Consider the following 12,885-nt stretch of genomic DNA (forward strand, 5'->3'; position numbering starts at 1 on the left):
CTCTTCCTTCATACAATCATAATTCATGGTTTCGTCCAATCTCATAACTGTTATTCTCACTTTATTAATGTTTGTCAGCCTGTTGGATTAAATATTCAATCAACCCTTGTGAGCCGTTGTGTGAGGGGGAGACAGACAGAGTTTGTACATTGATGTGTAATGGTGTGTAAATATATTTATGGCTCAGGGTCACAGTGGCATTAACCTGACCCAGACAGTGCCTCTCAAGGGATGTCCAGAGCCACTGATTGTTCTGTGTTGCACTCACATTTTGCGATTCCATATAAACAGTATTTATGAAAGTATGTAATTTTTGACAGAATGCTTGTTTTAAGGGAGTTTGTGGGAAATTTTGTGAATTATATAGTTATCATTTTTTTCCGAGAGCTTTATCTAAAGGGATAACCATGTTGCAGGAGATTACTACACATTTTACCCAGAGAGTGAGCTCAAGCTTGTTATTAAGCCTTTGACTCAGCTCGCTCAGTCAGCCAATATGCCAAAGGCCTACATCTTATTCAAGTTTTAAACCTCTAATTGGTAGCGTTTAAAGGGCATTTAAAAGTGCCCTTTCTTTGCCACTTTTCTCATTCCCCTTTTAATGTATTGTGTCAAAGTCTATTACCTCACTTGGACATTTTTGTCCCTTAAAGAGTCTGAGTGCGAGTGTGTGTGAAAGAAAAAGAGAGTGCAAGAGAGAGAGAGCGAGAGAGAGCGAGAGAGAGAGAGAGAGAGAGAGAGAGAGAGAGAGAGAGAGAGAGAGAGAGAGACGGGGGGGGGGGGGGGGTACGGGGGCTGGGAAAAAATGAGGGAAAAAAACACCATCAGCTGAGGTTTGCCAGGTCGATAAAGCTTTTAGATTTGGAGATGTTTTCAGGGGAGCCTATTTCCTGCGGCTAAGAGTTGTTAATGGAGCTTAAGGAATTATCTTATGACTCTCTGTTTCAGTTTATTTGGGCCCTGGAAGAACCCCAAACACCCCCCGCACACACACCAGACCTCCCAATATGCTACTGTCAAAGCCGCTTAATGAAAAGTAACGCGTCACTGATTACAGTTTTATATGGTCTCATTGTAAAAGGGGCCTGTTAATTTACCATCACGCTCCCTCTGTGTGTTCGTATTTGACACAGCTGAATGATTTAGCTATACACTCCCTCTCCTTTTTTTAATTCCTCTCTCTTATTCTGTCAATTAAAAAGGGGAACATTGCAGCTCTAATAAAATGTACCTTCATGCTAAATTAATCAAACATTGTGGCAGGGTTGTCTTATCAGGCAACAACTGCGACCTATAATAATTAATTAAGTACCAATTAACCCTGCCTATCTGTCACATCTGGGGTTATTTAGTTGTCATAAATCAACGAGACTTAGACTTTGACACAATACATTAAATGGGGAAGGTGAAAAGTAGCATCTTTTTTTTTTCTAATGCAATACATCCCACTACAATGTTTTCCATGCAGTATAAAAGGGGGCTCAATCTTTTCGTGCTTCATTCACCATTAAAATTCATCTCTCAAGGTACCCCTCCCTTGCCTCCCTGCTCTTCTAGGACAGAGTCCCATGAGAGCTCCACTTTGGCCATTACTGTCAAGTACCCTTGACTCTTTTTCCTCTATTTGCCCTTTTATCTACAACGACTAATTCGAGTTCCTTTGCCCTTTTCACTTTTAGACAACGTGAGTATCTCCCTTTCACTTTATTTCCAATAGAAGAATCAACATCTAGACCTTTGTTTCCTGGATGTTGTCTGGGGAAAATTGAGGAGCCACTGTCAAAAGGGAAAACTTCAAATTATCCCATTGGAGTTCCTTTCCTGAACCCATTAATGGATGCATGTCGAATAACTTAGCATTTTGACAGCTGCATCATGGACAAGGTTAAGAATGGGAACGATCAGTGAGAGCTGAAATCAATGAGGAGCTATGAAATATGTCCACCTACATCCCAATTACAGTCTGTTTGGATGGAATAATGAGGCAGAGTTTAGATACTGGACTGTTTTGTGGTCTTGTTCTAAAATTAGATGTTTTAAGAATAATGTGCTGAGTTTAGGTTTGTTTTCATATTGATATGGACATCTTCACTTATCGAACATTAAAAAAAAAAAAAAAACAATAGATCGACTTTGCCTTAGGCATCGATGCACAGTAACTCTGAATGCATATCACAATTTCTCCTCTGAATCATCTGTTTTTTATTTTATTTTCAGTGAACAATGTTGAAACTCATCCAACATTCGGAGAGTTGTGCATCTGTGAAACTTTTTTTTTTTTTTTTTTAATTATCATTTAACAGTGATTCTCCAAATTATTTTAATTATATATGCATGCGTACAGGGACGAAAGTAAAATAAATACTGTAAACCTCAAGGCATTTTCCCAAGTTGTAAACATATTATACAGTTCGATAATTTGTGTGCGTGCGTAAAAAAAAAATAAAAATGAGATCAGTTGGAGTAGTTCACGTGTTAAAGAATTTACCAGCAAAAGGCGACATGTAGCATCCAGCCCAAGTTTTTTGTTGTTGTCCTTTTTCAAAATAAATAATTTGTTTGGGTGTTATTAAGAACAAAATAGTTTGTTAACAGTTTTGAAACTCATGGCACTGTCTTTGGGTGATTCCTGGTCATGCAGTGGGACCCCTGGACTCTTCTCAGCCTCTAAGATGGAGCCTTTGGTGGTGCTACTCCAGGATACGGTGGTGTGGGTCAGGGCCTGGCTCAAAGTGCTATGCCTGAACAAGGGGTCGTGGAAAACCCCATCCACCCAGTTTCTCAGTGTGGTGACAGGTGAGTCCTGCCTGTGGTCCAAGCCTGAAGTGGGTGAGGTAGCGACAGGGGGTGGGCTGAGGGAGGAGGAGGGGGGGACTTGACACCTCAGCATACAGGAAGGGTAATCAGTCTGGACCAAGGAGGTCGCCGTCTGGGCCAAAGACCAGATCCGAGGCTTGCCATCTAGCATATGGTGCTGCGGCTGTTGGCTGTAACATGACTTTGGCTGCGCTATTCTTTCCGCCTGGAAATCCTCCTGGTTTGTTTTTAGGCAACTTTTACTCAAGTCCTGCTCTCCCCCGAGTGCAACTGGACCAGACATTTTCATAGATACGTCTTTGATAAGGTGCTCAGGGGGACAGTCACCTGTTGTTGTCATGTGAGGGTTCATGTGGTATCTGTGCTTCAACTCACACTCCGAACTCTCTGATTCCAAAGTGTCAAAATCTTCCAGGTCGCTCAGCTGGAGATCTTTATTGGATTGACCTCGACTATCTGGGAAAAAAGGAAATGCAGGCAGTCAGCGCATGAGGGATGGCGGCAACATATCTGATAACTGCATCAGTGACACTCCAGTCCATTCAGAATGCTAGAAGTCCAGTGATAGTGGATGCTGACATAATGTCTGATAGGCAGCGCTTTCCTCTCGCGAATAAGATAACAATACAAGCAGGTTAATTCGGCATATAAAAAAACTTAATTATTTTGTCAACCAGAGAAATTGGGCCTAATCAATATTAATACAAATCAAGCATGTATTTTACGCATTTCATTTTTTTATTCACCGATTTAAAATATCCAATTATTGTTTAAAAAAAAACACAGTCTAGTTTCTATACTAGATAATGTAAACTCCCTTATATATTTAACTCAGTTGAATAAGTTTAACTGATCAGACTAAGTATACCGCATGTACTGTACCTCAAAATCGAACAGGCCTATACTAACTACACTTAAAGAGTAAACAGGACCAAAAAAAATTCCTAATAAGATAATGCTATTTCAATAGATATTATACTGACTATACTGTTTAATAATAATTGTTTTACAGTATTAAATCAAGCCTTTTAAATTGCTATAACACAATGCAATTTTGTCTAAAATAATGTATTGTAAACATTCAGCTACTTTTTCTTTTTTTAATCCTTCATTCATTCAAAAATAATGCCTGTATTCCAAGAAGAAACATCACTATCAATACTAAAAATTAGTCACATTTCTGACATACCATAAGCACTAGACAAGAGACCTCTCCTGTATTTTGCAGAACCTTCCTTGACAAAAACAGAAAAAAGCACCAAAAAAAAGCGGTCATACCGCTGAGTTGACACTGACCATTTTCATTACTTTCACTTTTTATCTGCTCCTCCTGAGAACAGTCGTCATCCTCGTCAAATCGCTTCTCCTCTGATCCCTTGTTTCTTGGTGGCCATGTCATCTTGTTCTCCTTTTTAAGCCTCCTCCTGGCGTTGGCAAACCAGGTGGACACCTGTGTCAGGGTCATCTTGGTGATGATGGCCAGCATGATCTTTTCACCTTTGGTTGGATAAGGGTTCTTCCTGTGCTCCTGTAGCCAGGCCTTCAGGGTGCTAGTTGTCTCACGAGTAGCATTCTTACGCCTAGGTCCTCCATCCATAGAACCATATCTGCACATGAGATCATAAGTGTCAGCGATCTGGGGATCATGTAATTGACTGTCAAAACATTGACACCGATGGACTCAAAGTTAATTATCCACTGAGTTTTTGAAATACTATTTGGCTATATTAGAATTATGGCCCATAAATTTAGAAAAGTATGTTTAGTTTAGTATAATGTTATGCCCCCCCCCCCAAAAAAAAAAATGTGAATGAGTGCAGTTTCCTAAAAGTATGCATCCAAACAAAGCCCCAAGAGCAGTCACCACATCAAACTAATATGTCATCCATATTAGCTTCTAGAACACTGAATTCAAAATTGTAAAAAAAAAGAAGCATTGTTTTTTCACGTTTTAAGTTTAGTTCATCCAACTCCCTACCTACTCCCACAAATATACTCCGAGATTTTAAAATGCACAGTGTTGATATTCAGTCAGGAGAGAGCTGTAAAAGTCCTCTCGGGGGAGCCTTTTATGAAGGCTTATTGCTTTGTATAGCTTTGTGAGGGTCAAGCACAGCTAAGGGAATTGAAAGGAAAGCGCTGCACCTTTCCTCTTCCCATTTGGTTCTCTAGCAAATAAAATAGCCTGTAAAATTGCTTTATGGTGTGTAATGATGAGCCCTCAGGTAAAAAAAAAAACAAAAAAACAGGCCGATAAAGTGGAACTGCTGTAGGCCTCCTTGTTCATCTGCGTGCCAGACTGCCTAGCCTTACACACAGGCCTTTATTTCTCATGCATGTAGTTTACATAGAAATTAGTGGGTAATTTAAAAAAAATATTTTTAGGGCCAGGTAAATTAATTTCATGATACTTTTCTTGTAAGACATGCATAGCAAAATAAAAAAAGTTTCAAGCTTACTTGTAAATGCCATGCTTGTGTGAAAAAGATAAGAGTTAACATGCTGGCGTTTTTCTTTATCACAATACAAACTTCAGTCACTCTAAGAATGACAGATTATACTGTTCTAGAACTAAGTCTGGAGGGAACAACCCCCAGTGTAAACAAACAAAATCCTCTTGTGTTAAAAGTAATTTCCAAACTTTTTTGCATAGGTTTTTCAAACCAAGAAACAGATCTCCAAAATTCATATTCAAACTTTATATTCATTTTCATTGCATCCTTCCACCTTATGCAAATGAACAAATATATTATGGTCACAAAATATTATTCCTTAATCTAGAGACAAATTACCTGTCATACTGATATTGCCCCAAGGTCGGATCATAGGGGTAGTAGGCCGTCGCTTGGGTTATTCCTGCATGTGCAGAGGCTGTGCCATCTTTTGTATCGAATGTACCCTGTAACCGGTCAAGAAAATAATGATTGGTTTGAAATCTGTGATGTGCATGTTGACCTAAAGACTTGACAATGTTTGATTATAATTATTGTTTAATGTAATTGTCAATAGCTATGGAGAGTTGTCTGGTTTGAACATTTATCAATAATAATGAACAGCAATCAAATTGATATAATAAAACACTTATGAACATTAAGCCATTTTGACAGCACAAGTGATAGAAAATTTGTGCATATGTGCTTTACCGCAAGTTTTAAAAACCTTCAAAAACGAGGATAGATGTGATTTTTCTCATTCCACAATATCACAATATTTCTGACAAGGCAACTTTCTTCAAGCATTGACTCATTATTAATCCCCACGTATTTATTTATGTATTTATTTATTCAATTTTTATTTTATTTTCATTTGGGGAGGGGGGGGGGGGGGGGCATTCTCCAATAGTCTTAATTGCCCTTAATGTGAGGCTGACTCCTACTTATACGAGACCATAGCGCTTTTACAAAGTTAACATAATGAATTTACTGCACTATAGGTAAATGAATGCATTCGAGGAGGGGGGAAAAATCATCCGTTACTGCTTGTTAAATGAGAGTTTGGGAAAGCATAAGATGCAGCCTGAGCTCAGCATGCAGACAGCAGCAGCAGCTTTGTTTTAAACAGAGAGGTGCGGCTGCAAGATTCATTCATCAATGCCATAAAGAAGGCTCTCACCAGCGAGTAGAAAGCGGAGGCGTCCGTTCCATATGTAACGTAGTTGCCGTATCCTTGAGTTCCCGTGTAGGGGCTCCCATACATCCCCAGAGCGGCGGCCGAACTGAGCTCATGTCTGGCCGTCGCCAGGAGTCTGCTCTCGTACACCGGACAGTAGACGGGCGTCTGCCCGGACGCAGCCACTCCGGAGTCGGCGATGGATCTACCGGTAGACTCGCAGCAAGTGGTTAGGGAGTTGCTTGTCATTAGGAACTGCACGAGAGAAAAGGAGACGAGCTCATTTTAAATTCTAATAATAAAAATAACTAAATAAAAACAATTTTGCAACAAACAAAGTTTTATCTCTTACGTATAGAACGTATTGTAACGTTGACAAAGAGTCACCGGCTTAGGATTTAACAGAAGTGACTTTGCATTGAATACATTTGATTGCAGTGCCAAATCTACAACCTAAAATAAAATATAACATTATATATTCAAAAGACGTTGGTGACAGATGGTGTTGCACTTGCGCGTAACATAAAAAAATGTTTTTCCCCCTGTGCAATCTGAATTCTAACTTGAGTTTTAAACACGCGTTAAGAGCAACGTCTGTAAATGGCATTCGTCCAAAATAAAAACAAAACTGCATAGTTAGAACATAAACATGGCTTGAACACAATATTCGCGTGCGTAATAGCGATGAACTCTTGACTATTTGTCCGTTTAAAAGTGAACAGCAGACTGAAGGTGTTTTTTTTCTCTCCCTCGTTGTCTACCTTTCTTACAGGTGTCAAATTATGTAGAGGAAAAAAAAAACTCACAATTTTCAGCACGAGTCTCAGATTTTTGACCAAAGTGCGCAAAACACTAAACTCAGATCAATTAGATAACCTCTGGAAACTATTTCAGTCAAAATCATTTTTCGATTAAACAAGTTGCAATGACTTACTTGTGGAGCAGACGAATATGGATAGCCAAATTGTGGATATGACATGGTAGAGAGGTCCCCCAATATCCAGAAATAAAGCGAGACTGAAGGTCTCCACTCTCACGCTGGCTGCTGCTGCTGCTGCTTGACTGTACCAATTGATTGGGAAGCACAATGCTTCTTGGATGCTTATAGGGCGAAGCACAGTACCATGTTTAATTTGTGTAAAATGCCCCCCCACTCGAACACCTTTCAAAGAAATAAATAATAAATAAAATATAGGAAACCAAAGCTGCGTCGTATTTTAAATAACAAAAATATCCATCAAATTACTATATACAATCATTTCTATAGTAAACTATCGTTTTCAAGAATGATAAGTTTGTTGTTCCATATCTATTTTTGCGTTGTAAAAAGTTGTATAAAAGACGTCAGCAGCAGATGCGGGTTGTTTTAAGAGGCAGTTCCTATGACGTCACACGTTTGTCACTCTAAAAATGATCAGGCTGTAACTTTTTTATTCATTTTTGTTCTGAGGACAAGCACAATAAATAAATAAAAATATATTGTTTAAATGTTTTGAAAAGAGTAAAGTGCAGGGTTAAAGTTAGGCTGTGTTCAAGATGTATTTCCCAAAAGTTAATCAAGTGAATTTAAAACAATTAATTGCTCAATCAGTTTACATAGTCTTCAGATGTATAAATATGATGTAATGCATTAATTCCTATAATTCCTCAACACATGCAAATAATTTATCAACTCCAACAATTAATCGGTTCAGTCTTAGCTTAATTTAGTTCATCACAATGTTGTCGTCACCAAATTGGTTAGTGCCCAAAAAGTCTAGCTCCTTCCCTCCAGTTCATGCACTGTGCTTGCTTGGAGAGTCCTGCGTTGAGACATGTGAAAGGCCCCTGGGGTCACACCTCAAATTAATGATGATGTACTCCCCCACCCCTTTCCACTCCTCTCCTTCTTCAGTGCTCTCCAGCTGGAACTCTGCCTACCGGTGACAGCTCGATTGAGGGTGATTGATGACTATCTAGGGGACCGAGGCCAACATAATAATATGATACTGGCACCTCACAATAATTGCTCGCTTTCATTTACAGATGAAAGTGGCAATAAAGGACTATTGATACGAAAAATGTTTTTTTTAACGGTGGTATTCTCTGTCTTGTATATATGATTCTTACTTGTTAGTTTCCTTTGGAAGGTTTGTTGTTGAGCAGTATGACCTGTATGAAATGTCTGCCCTCTCATTTTTTCAGACAAATTGAAATATGTGGGGTGAGTACCTCAAAGCAAATGGTCACAATAATACTCTGAATGAGAGGAGGCGGGGGGGTCAAATGGGATCAGGCAATGCTTTTTAATTTACATTAGGCCACCTTGCCCTGAACAGCCAAGAACCGCTCAACCAGACACACACACAATTTTTCTTTCTGAGTAAAATTGTCAGCCAGTTAATTTTTCAGGATTGTGTGAGTCACATGATATTACAATTGTCCAATGTGATCAGAGCAACACAGGAAGCAACTGAGCAAGGACCTTTGCTCTTGTATACTGTATCTATTGAATTAGTCTGGAGACATAAAATGTGTTAAACATGGACAATACTACATACATACAGACCACACACCTTCCTTGATGAATAGGGCGTACCTTTTGATTATCCATAGCCTTACCCAGTGTTATCGGGCGCCTGTAATAAAATATTTAGGCGCCCGAGTATATGCTTTTAGACAGAAAATGAAGGCGACAGCAGGAGTTCAAGCTTGTTTAGCGTTTAAAGATTAAAAGAGACGCTTCTTTTTTCCCTTTGACAGATGTGGGGAAAGAGGAAAAGCTCCATCCTTGGACTGAGTGCAGGCATAATGTGAGAGTCCATTAAAGAGGGACTAACTTGAATACATTTCCTACTTTCTTGATTATAACCCTTTTTAAAATGTGCATTTGAATTTTTAACAAATACTAGTATACATTTAAAATAAATAAAAATGAATTTCTATTTCTACTTTCTAAAAGTTTTCCAAAAGTAACACAATAGTGGTATTTCATTAGGAAAACACAAGGTCAAAGAGAATCTTCTTTTGGATGGTAGTCAATCTCCAGTTTATTCAAGAGCTAACATATTTCCTAATTGGGTTGTAAGATGGACCATTCCGGAGAGGCTGAGTGTAGAACCGCTATTCCTCAAAATCGATAGTAGCCGGATGAGGTGACTCGGGAATCCTCTTGGGCACCTTGTCGGTTGTGTGCTCAGGGCACGTTCTGCCGGAAGGAGGCCTAAGGGAAGACTCTAGACACGCTGGGGACTACTAGATCTCTTGACTGTCCTGGGAACATCTCAAGGTCTGCAGCAGAGCTGAACGAAGTGGTTGGGGTGAAGGAGGTATAGACTTTTCAGTTTAAATCACTGCTCCATATAGTATACTGTATATATGGACTAAGGTGCTGTTTAGATAAGTCGTTTTATACTCAAATTGTAAAGTTTTTTTGTCTGTATATATATATATATATATATATATATATATATATATATATATATATGTATATATATATATATATATATATATATATATATATATATATATATATATATACACAGTATATACAGTGGGGAGAACAAATATTTGATACACTGCTGATTTTGCTGGTTTTCCCACTTGCAAAGCATGTAAAGGTCTGTAATTTGTATCATACGTTCTCTTCAACTGTGAGGGACGGAATCTATTATAAAAAAAACAGAAAATCACGGTGTATGATTTTTAAATAATAAATTTGTATTTAATTGCATGAAATAAGTATTTGATACATCACAAAAATCGAACTTAATATTTGGTACAGAAACCTTTGTTTGCTATTACAGACACAAACGTTTCCTGTAGTCCTTGACAAGGTTTGCACACAATGCAGCAGGGATTTTGGCCCACTCCTCCATGCAGATCTTCTCCAGAGCCTTCAGGTTTCGGGGCTGCTGCCGGGCAACACGGACTTTCAGCTCCCTCCATAGATTTTCTATCGGGTTCAGATCTGGTGACTGGCTAGGCCACTCCAGGACCTTAAGATGCTTTTTACGGAGCCACTGTTTGGTTGCCTTGGCTGTGTGCTTTGGGTCGTTGTCATGCTGGAAGACCCAGCCACGACCCATCTTCAGGGCTATCACTCAAGGAAGGAGGTTGTCAGCCAAGATCTGGCGATACATAGCCGCATCCATCCTCCCCTCAATACGGTGCAGTCGTCCTGTACCTTTGGCAGAGAAGCAGCCCCCCAAAAATGATGTTTCCTCCTCCATGTTTCACGGTTGGGATGGTGTTCTTGGGGTTGTACTCATCCTTCTTTTTCCTCCAAACACGATGGGCTGAGTTTAGACCAAAAAGTTAAATTTTTGTCTCATCCGACCACATGACCTTCTCCTATTGCTCCTCTGGATCATCCAGATGGTCAGTGGCAAACTTCAGACGTGGACATGCACTGGTTTAAGCAGCGGGACCTTGCGTGCGCTGTAGGATTTTAATCCATGACGGCGTAATGTGTTTCCGATGGTTTTCTTTGAGACTGTGGTTCCAGCTCTCTTCAGGTCATTGACCAGTTCCTGCCGTGTAGTTCTGGGCTGATCCCTCACCTTCCTCATGATCAGTGATGCCCCACGAGGTGAGATCTTGCATGGAGCCCCAGAACAAGGCAGATTGACCGTCAACTTGAACTTCTTCCATTTTCTAATAATCGCTCCAACAGTTTTACCTTCTCACCAAGCTGCTTGCTTATTTTCCTGTAGCCCATCCCAGCCTTGTGCAGGTCTTTTATTTTATCCCTAAAGTCCTTACACAACTCTTTGGTCTTGGCCATTGTGGAGAGGTTGGAGTTTGTTTGTTTGAGCATGTGAACAGGTGTCTTTTATACAGGTAACAAGTTCAAACAGGTACAGTTACTTCCGGTAATGAGTGGAGAACAGGATGGGTTCTTAAAAAACAACCAAGAGCCGAAATATTTACTAGTTGGTAATGTATCAAATACTTATTTCATGCAGTTAAATACAAATGTATTATTTAAAAATTATACAATGTGATTTTCTGGATTTTTGTATTAGATTCCGTCCCTCACAGTTGAAGAGAACTTATGATACAAATTACAGACCTCTACATGGCTTGCAAGTGGGAAAACCAGCAGAATCGGCAGTGTATCAAATACCAAAATGTTTGACCCCATTTCGTAGGTCAATAATTTTGACAATTTTCATTGGAATGACCTCAAATTTTCATAGCTTGTGTAGAAACGTTTCAAGTTTTTGTTTGTAACGTTTGGCATTTCTATCTTTTCAGGTTAATAAATGCCGTTCACTTCAATCGAAAAGGCATTTTGCGTGTTAGAGAATGCTCGGACTCAGTCACCGAAGACAGTGCAACGTGCCTTCTTCTCAAATTTTGTAAAGAAGGCACCAACTACAAAACAAATTACAACTTGGCACCAAAAATTTCAAAAAATTTCAGCGAGTTTGGCACGAGCTCGAATACCGCCTCGAGATGCGCAGAGTCCCAGGCAGCGCTCATATTGAACATTGATAAAAATCTATCATAGAACCAACAAATGTTTGTACTGTTTTTTTTATTTAACCAATAAAACTTATGACCTTCAACATAAAGTGTTTTTAGTTTCATTAAGATCCATCAAGTAGGTTCCGAGATATGGGCATTTAGAATGGGATCAACCATTTTGGAAAACCCTGTATATGCCAGCTGGAGGAAGTCTCCAGGTGCCAGTGCCTCATACTTCTGAAATCCAAGCGTATGTCAACCTTTCACTGAGGAAATCAGTATAATCTTCTTTTGCTATTTTAAAGGGGAGGTAAATAAACATGCTTATTGATACAAAAGAAATGGTGCATCCCACCCTTTTTCCAAAGTACATGCTTCGCCTGTCCATGAAATGACCATGACCTGGTCTAAAATGCTCCTTTGCTTGATGTAGACTTGCGCTGGATTATATTTAGAATGTGAATGTTGGACGTTCTCTTCTACTGACGGAGCATCAGTACATGATGCAGCTTACCTCTTACCGAAAATTAGCTGGTATTACCTCCTGCACACCATGACCCTGAAAAGAACAGTTAGTAGACATTGGATAGTTGGATGTTGTTCTAAATTAGTAAATGTGATTTGAGTTGGTCTACTCAATCTACGATTTTGTAATATCTTATGTTTGCTCTTTGGCCCTCTATTGCATAGAGCAGGGGTCGGGAACCTTTTTGGCTGAGAGAGCCATGAACACCACATATTTTTAAATGTAATTCCGTGAGAGCTATACAATATGTTTAAAATTAAAAATACAAGTAATGTGTGCATTTTGTGTAATTTCAACACTTTTAAAGTACAAAAAGTCTCTAATTTCTTTTTAACAATATAGTTATGCTGTTCCTAATCAATGATGAGTATTTCTCAACATTAATGCGTCTTCTGGTGCTGCATGGTTTTGCTGATGGCTTTGTAGTCTGGTTGATACGTGGATACTTATGCACGGAGCACCATAAGTGCACTCCGAAACAA

The 12,885-nt window shown here is 39.2% G+C and overlaps 1 protein-coding gene across 1 annotated transcript; it reads right to left on the reverse strand.

Moving 5' to 3' along the window:
• Window positions 1-2,275: 2,275 nt before the first annotated feature.
• Window positions 2,276-7,727, reverse strand: irx4a (iroquois homeobox 4a). Its single transcript, XM_057834699.1, has 5 exons — window positions 7,361-7,727; window positions 6,430-6,681; window positions 5,610-5,716; window positions 4,114-4,424; window positions 2,276-3,273 (listed from the first exon to the last, which is right to left on the reverse strand). Exons 1-5 carry the CDS (start codon window positions 7,403-7,405, stop codon window positions 2,570-2,572), a joined length of 1,419 nt encoding a protein of 472 aa, XP_057690682.1. The 5' UTR covers window positions 7,406-7,727; the 3' UTR covers window positions 2,276-2,569.
• Between the last annotated feature and the right edge of the window lie 5,158 nt (window positions 7,728-12,885).

Source organism: Corythoichthys intestinalis, chromosome 4 (assembly GCF_030265065.1).
Source record: "Corythoichthys intestinalis isolate RoL2023-P3 chromosome 4, ASM3026506v1, whole genome shotgun sequence".
Classification (NCBI taxonomy): domain Eukaryota; kingdom Metazoa; phylum Chordata; class Actinopteri; order Syngnathiformes; family Syngnathidae; genus Corythoichthys; species Corythoichthys intestinalis.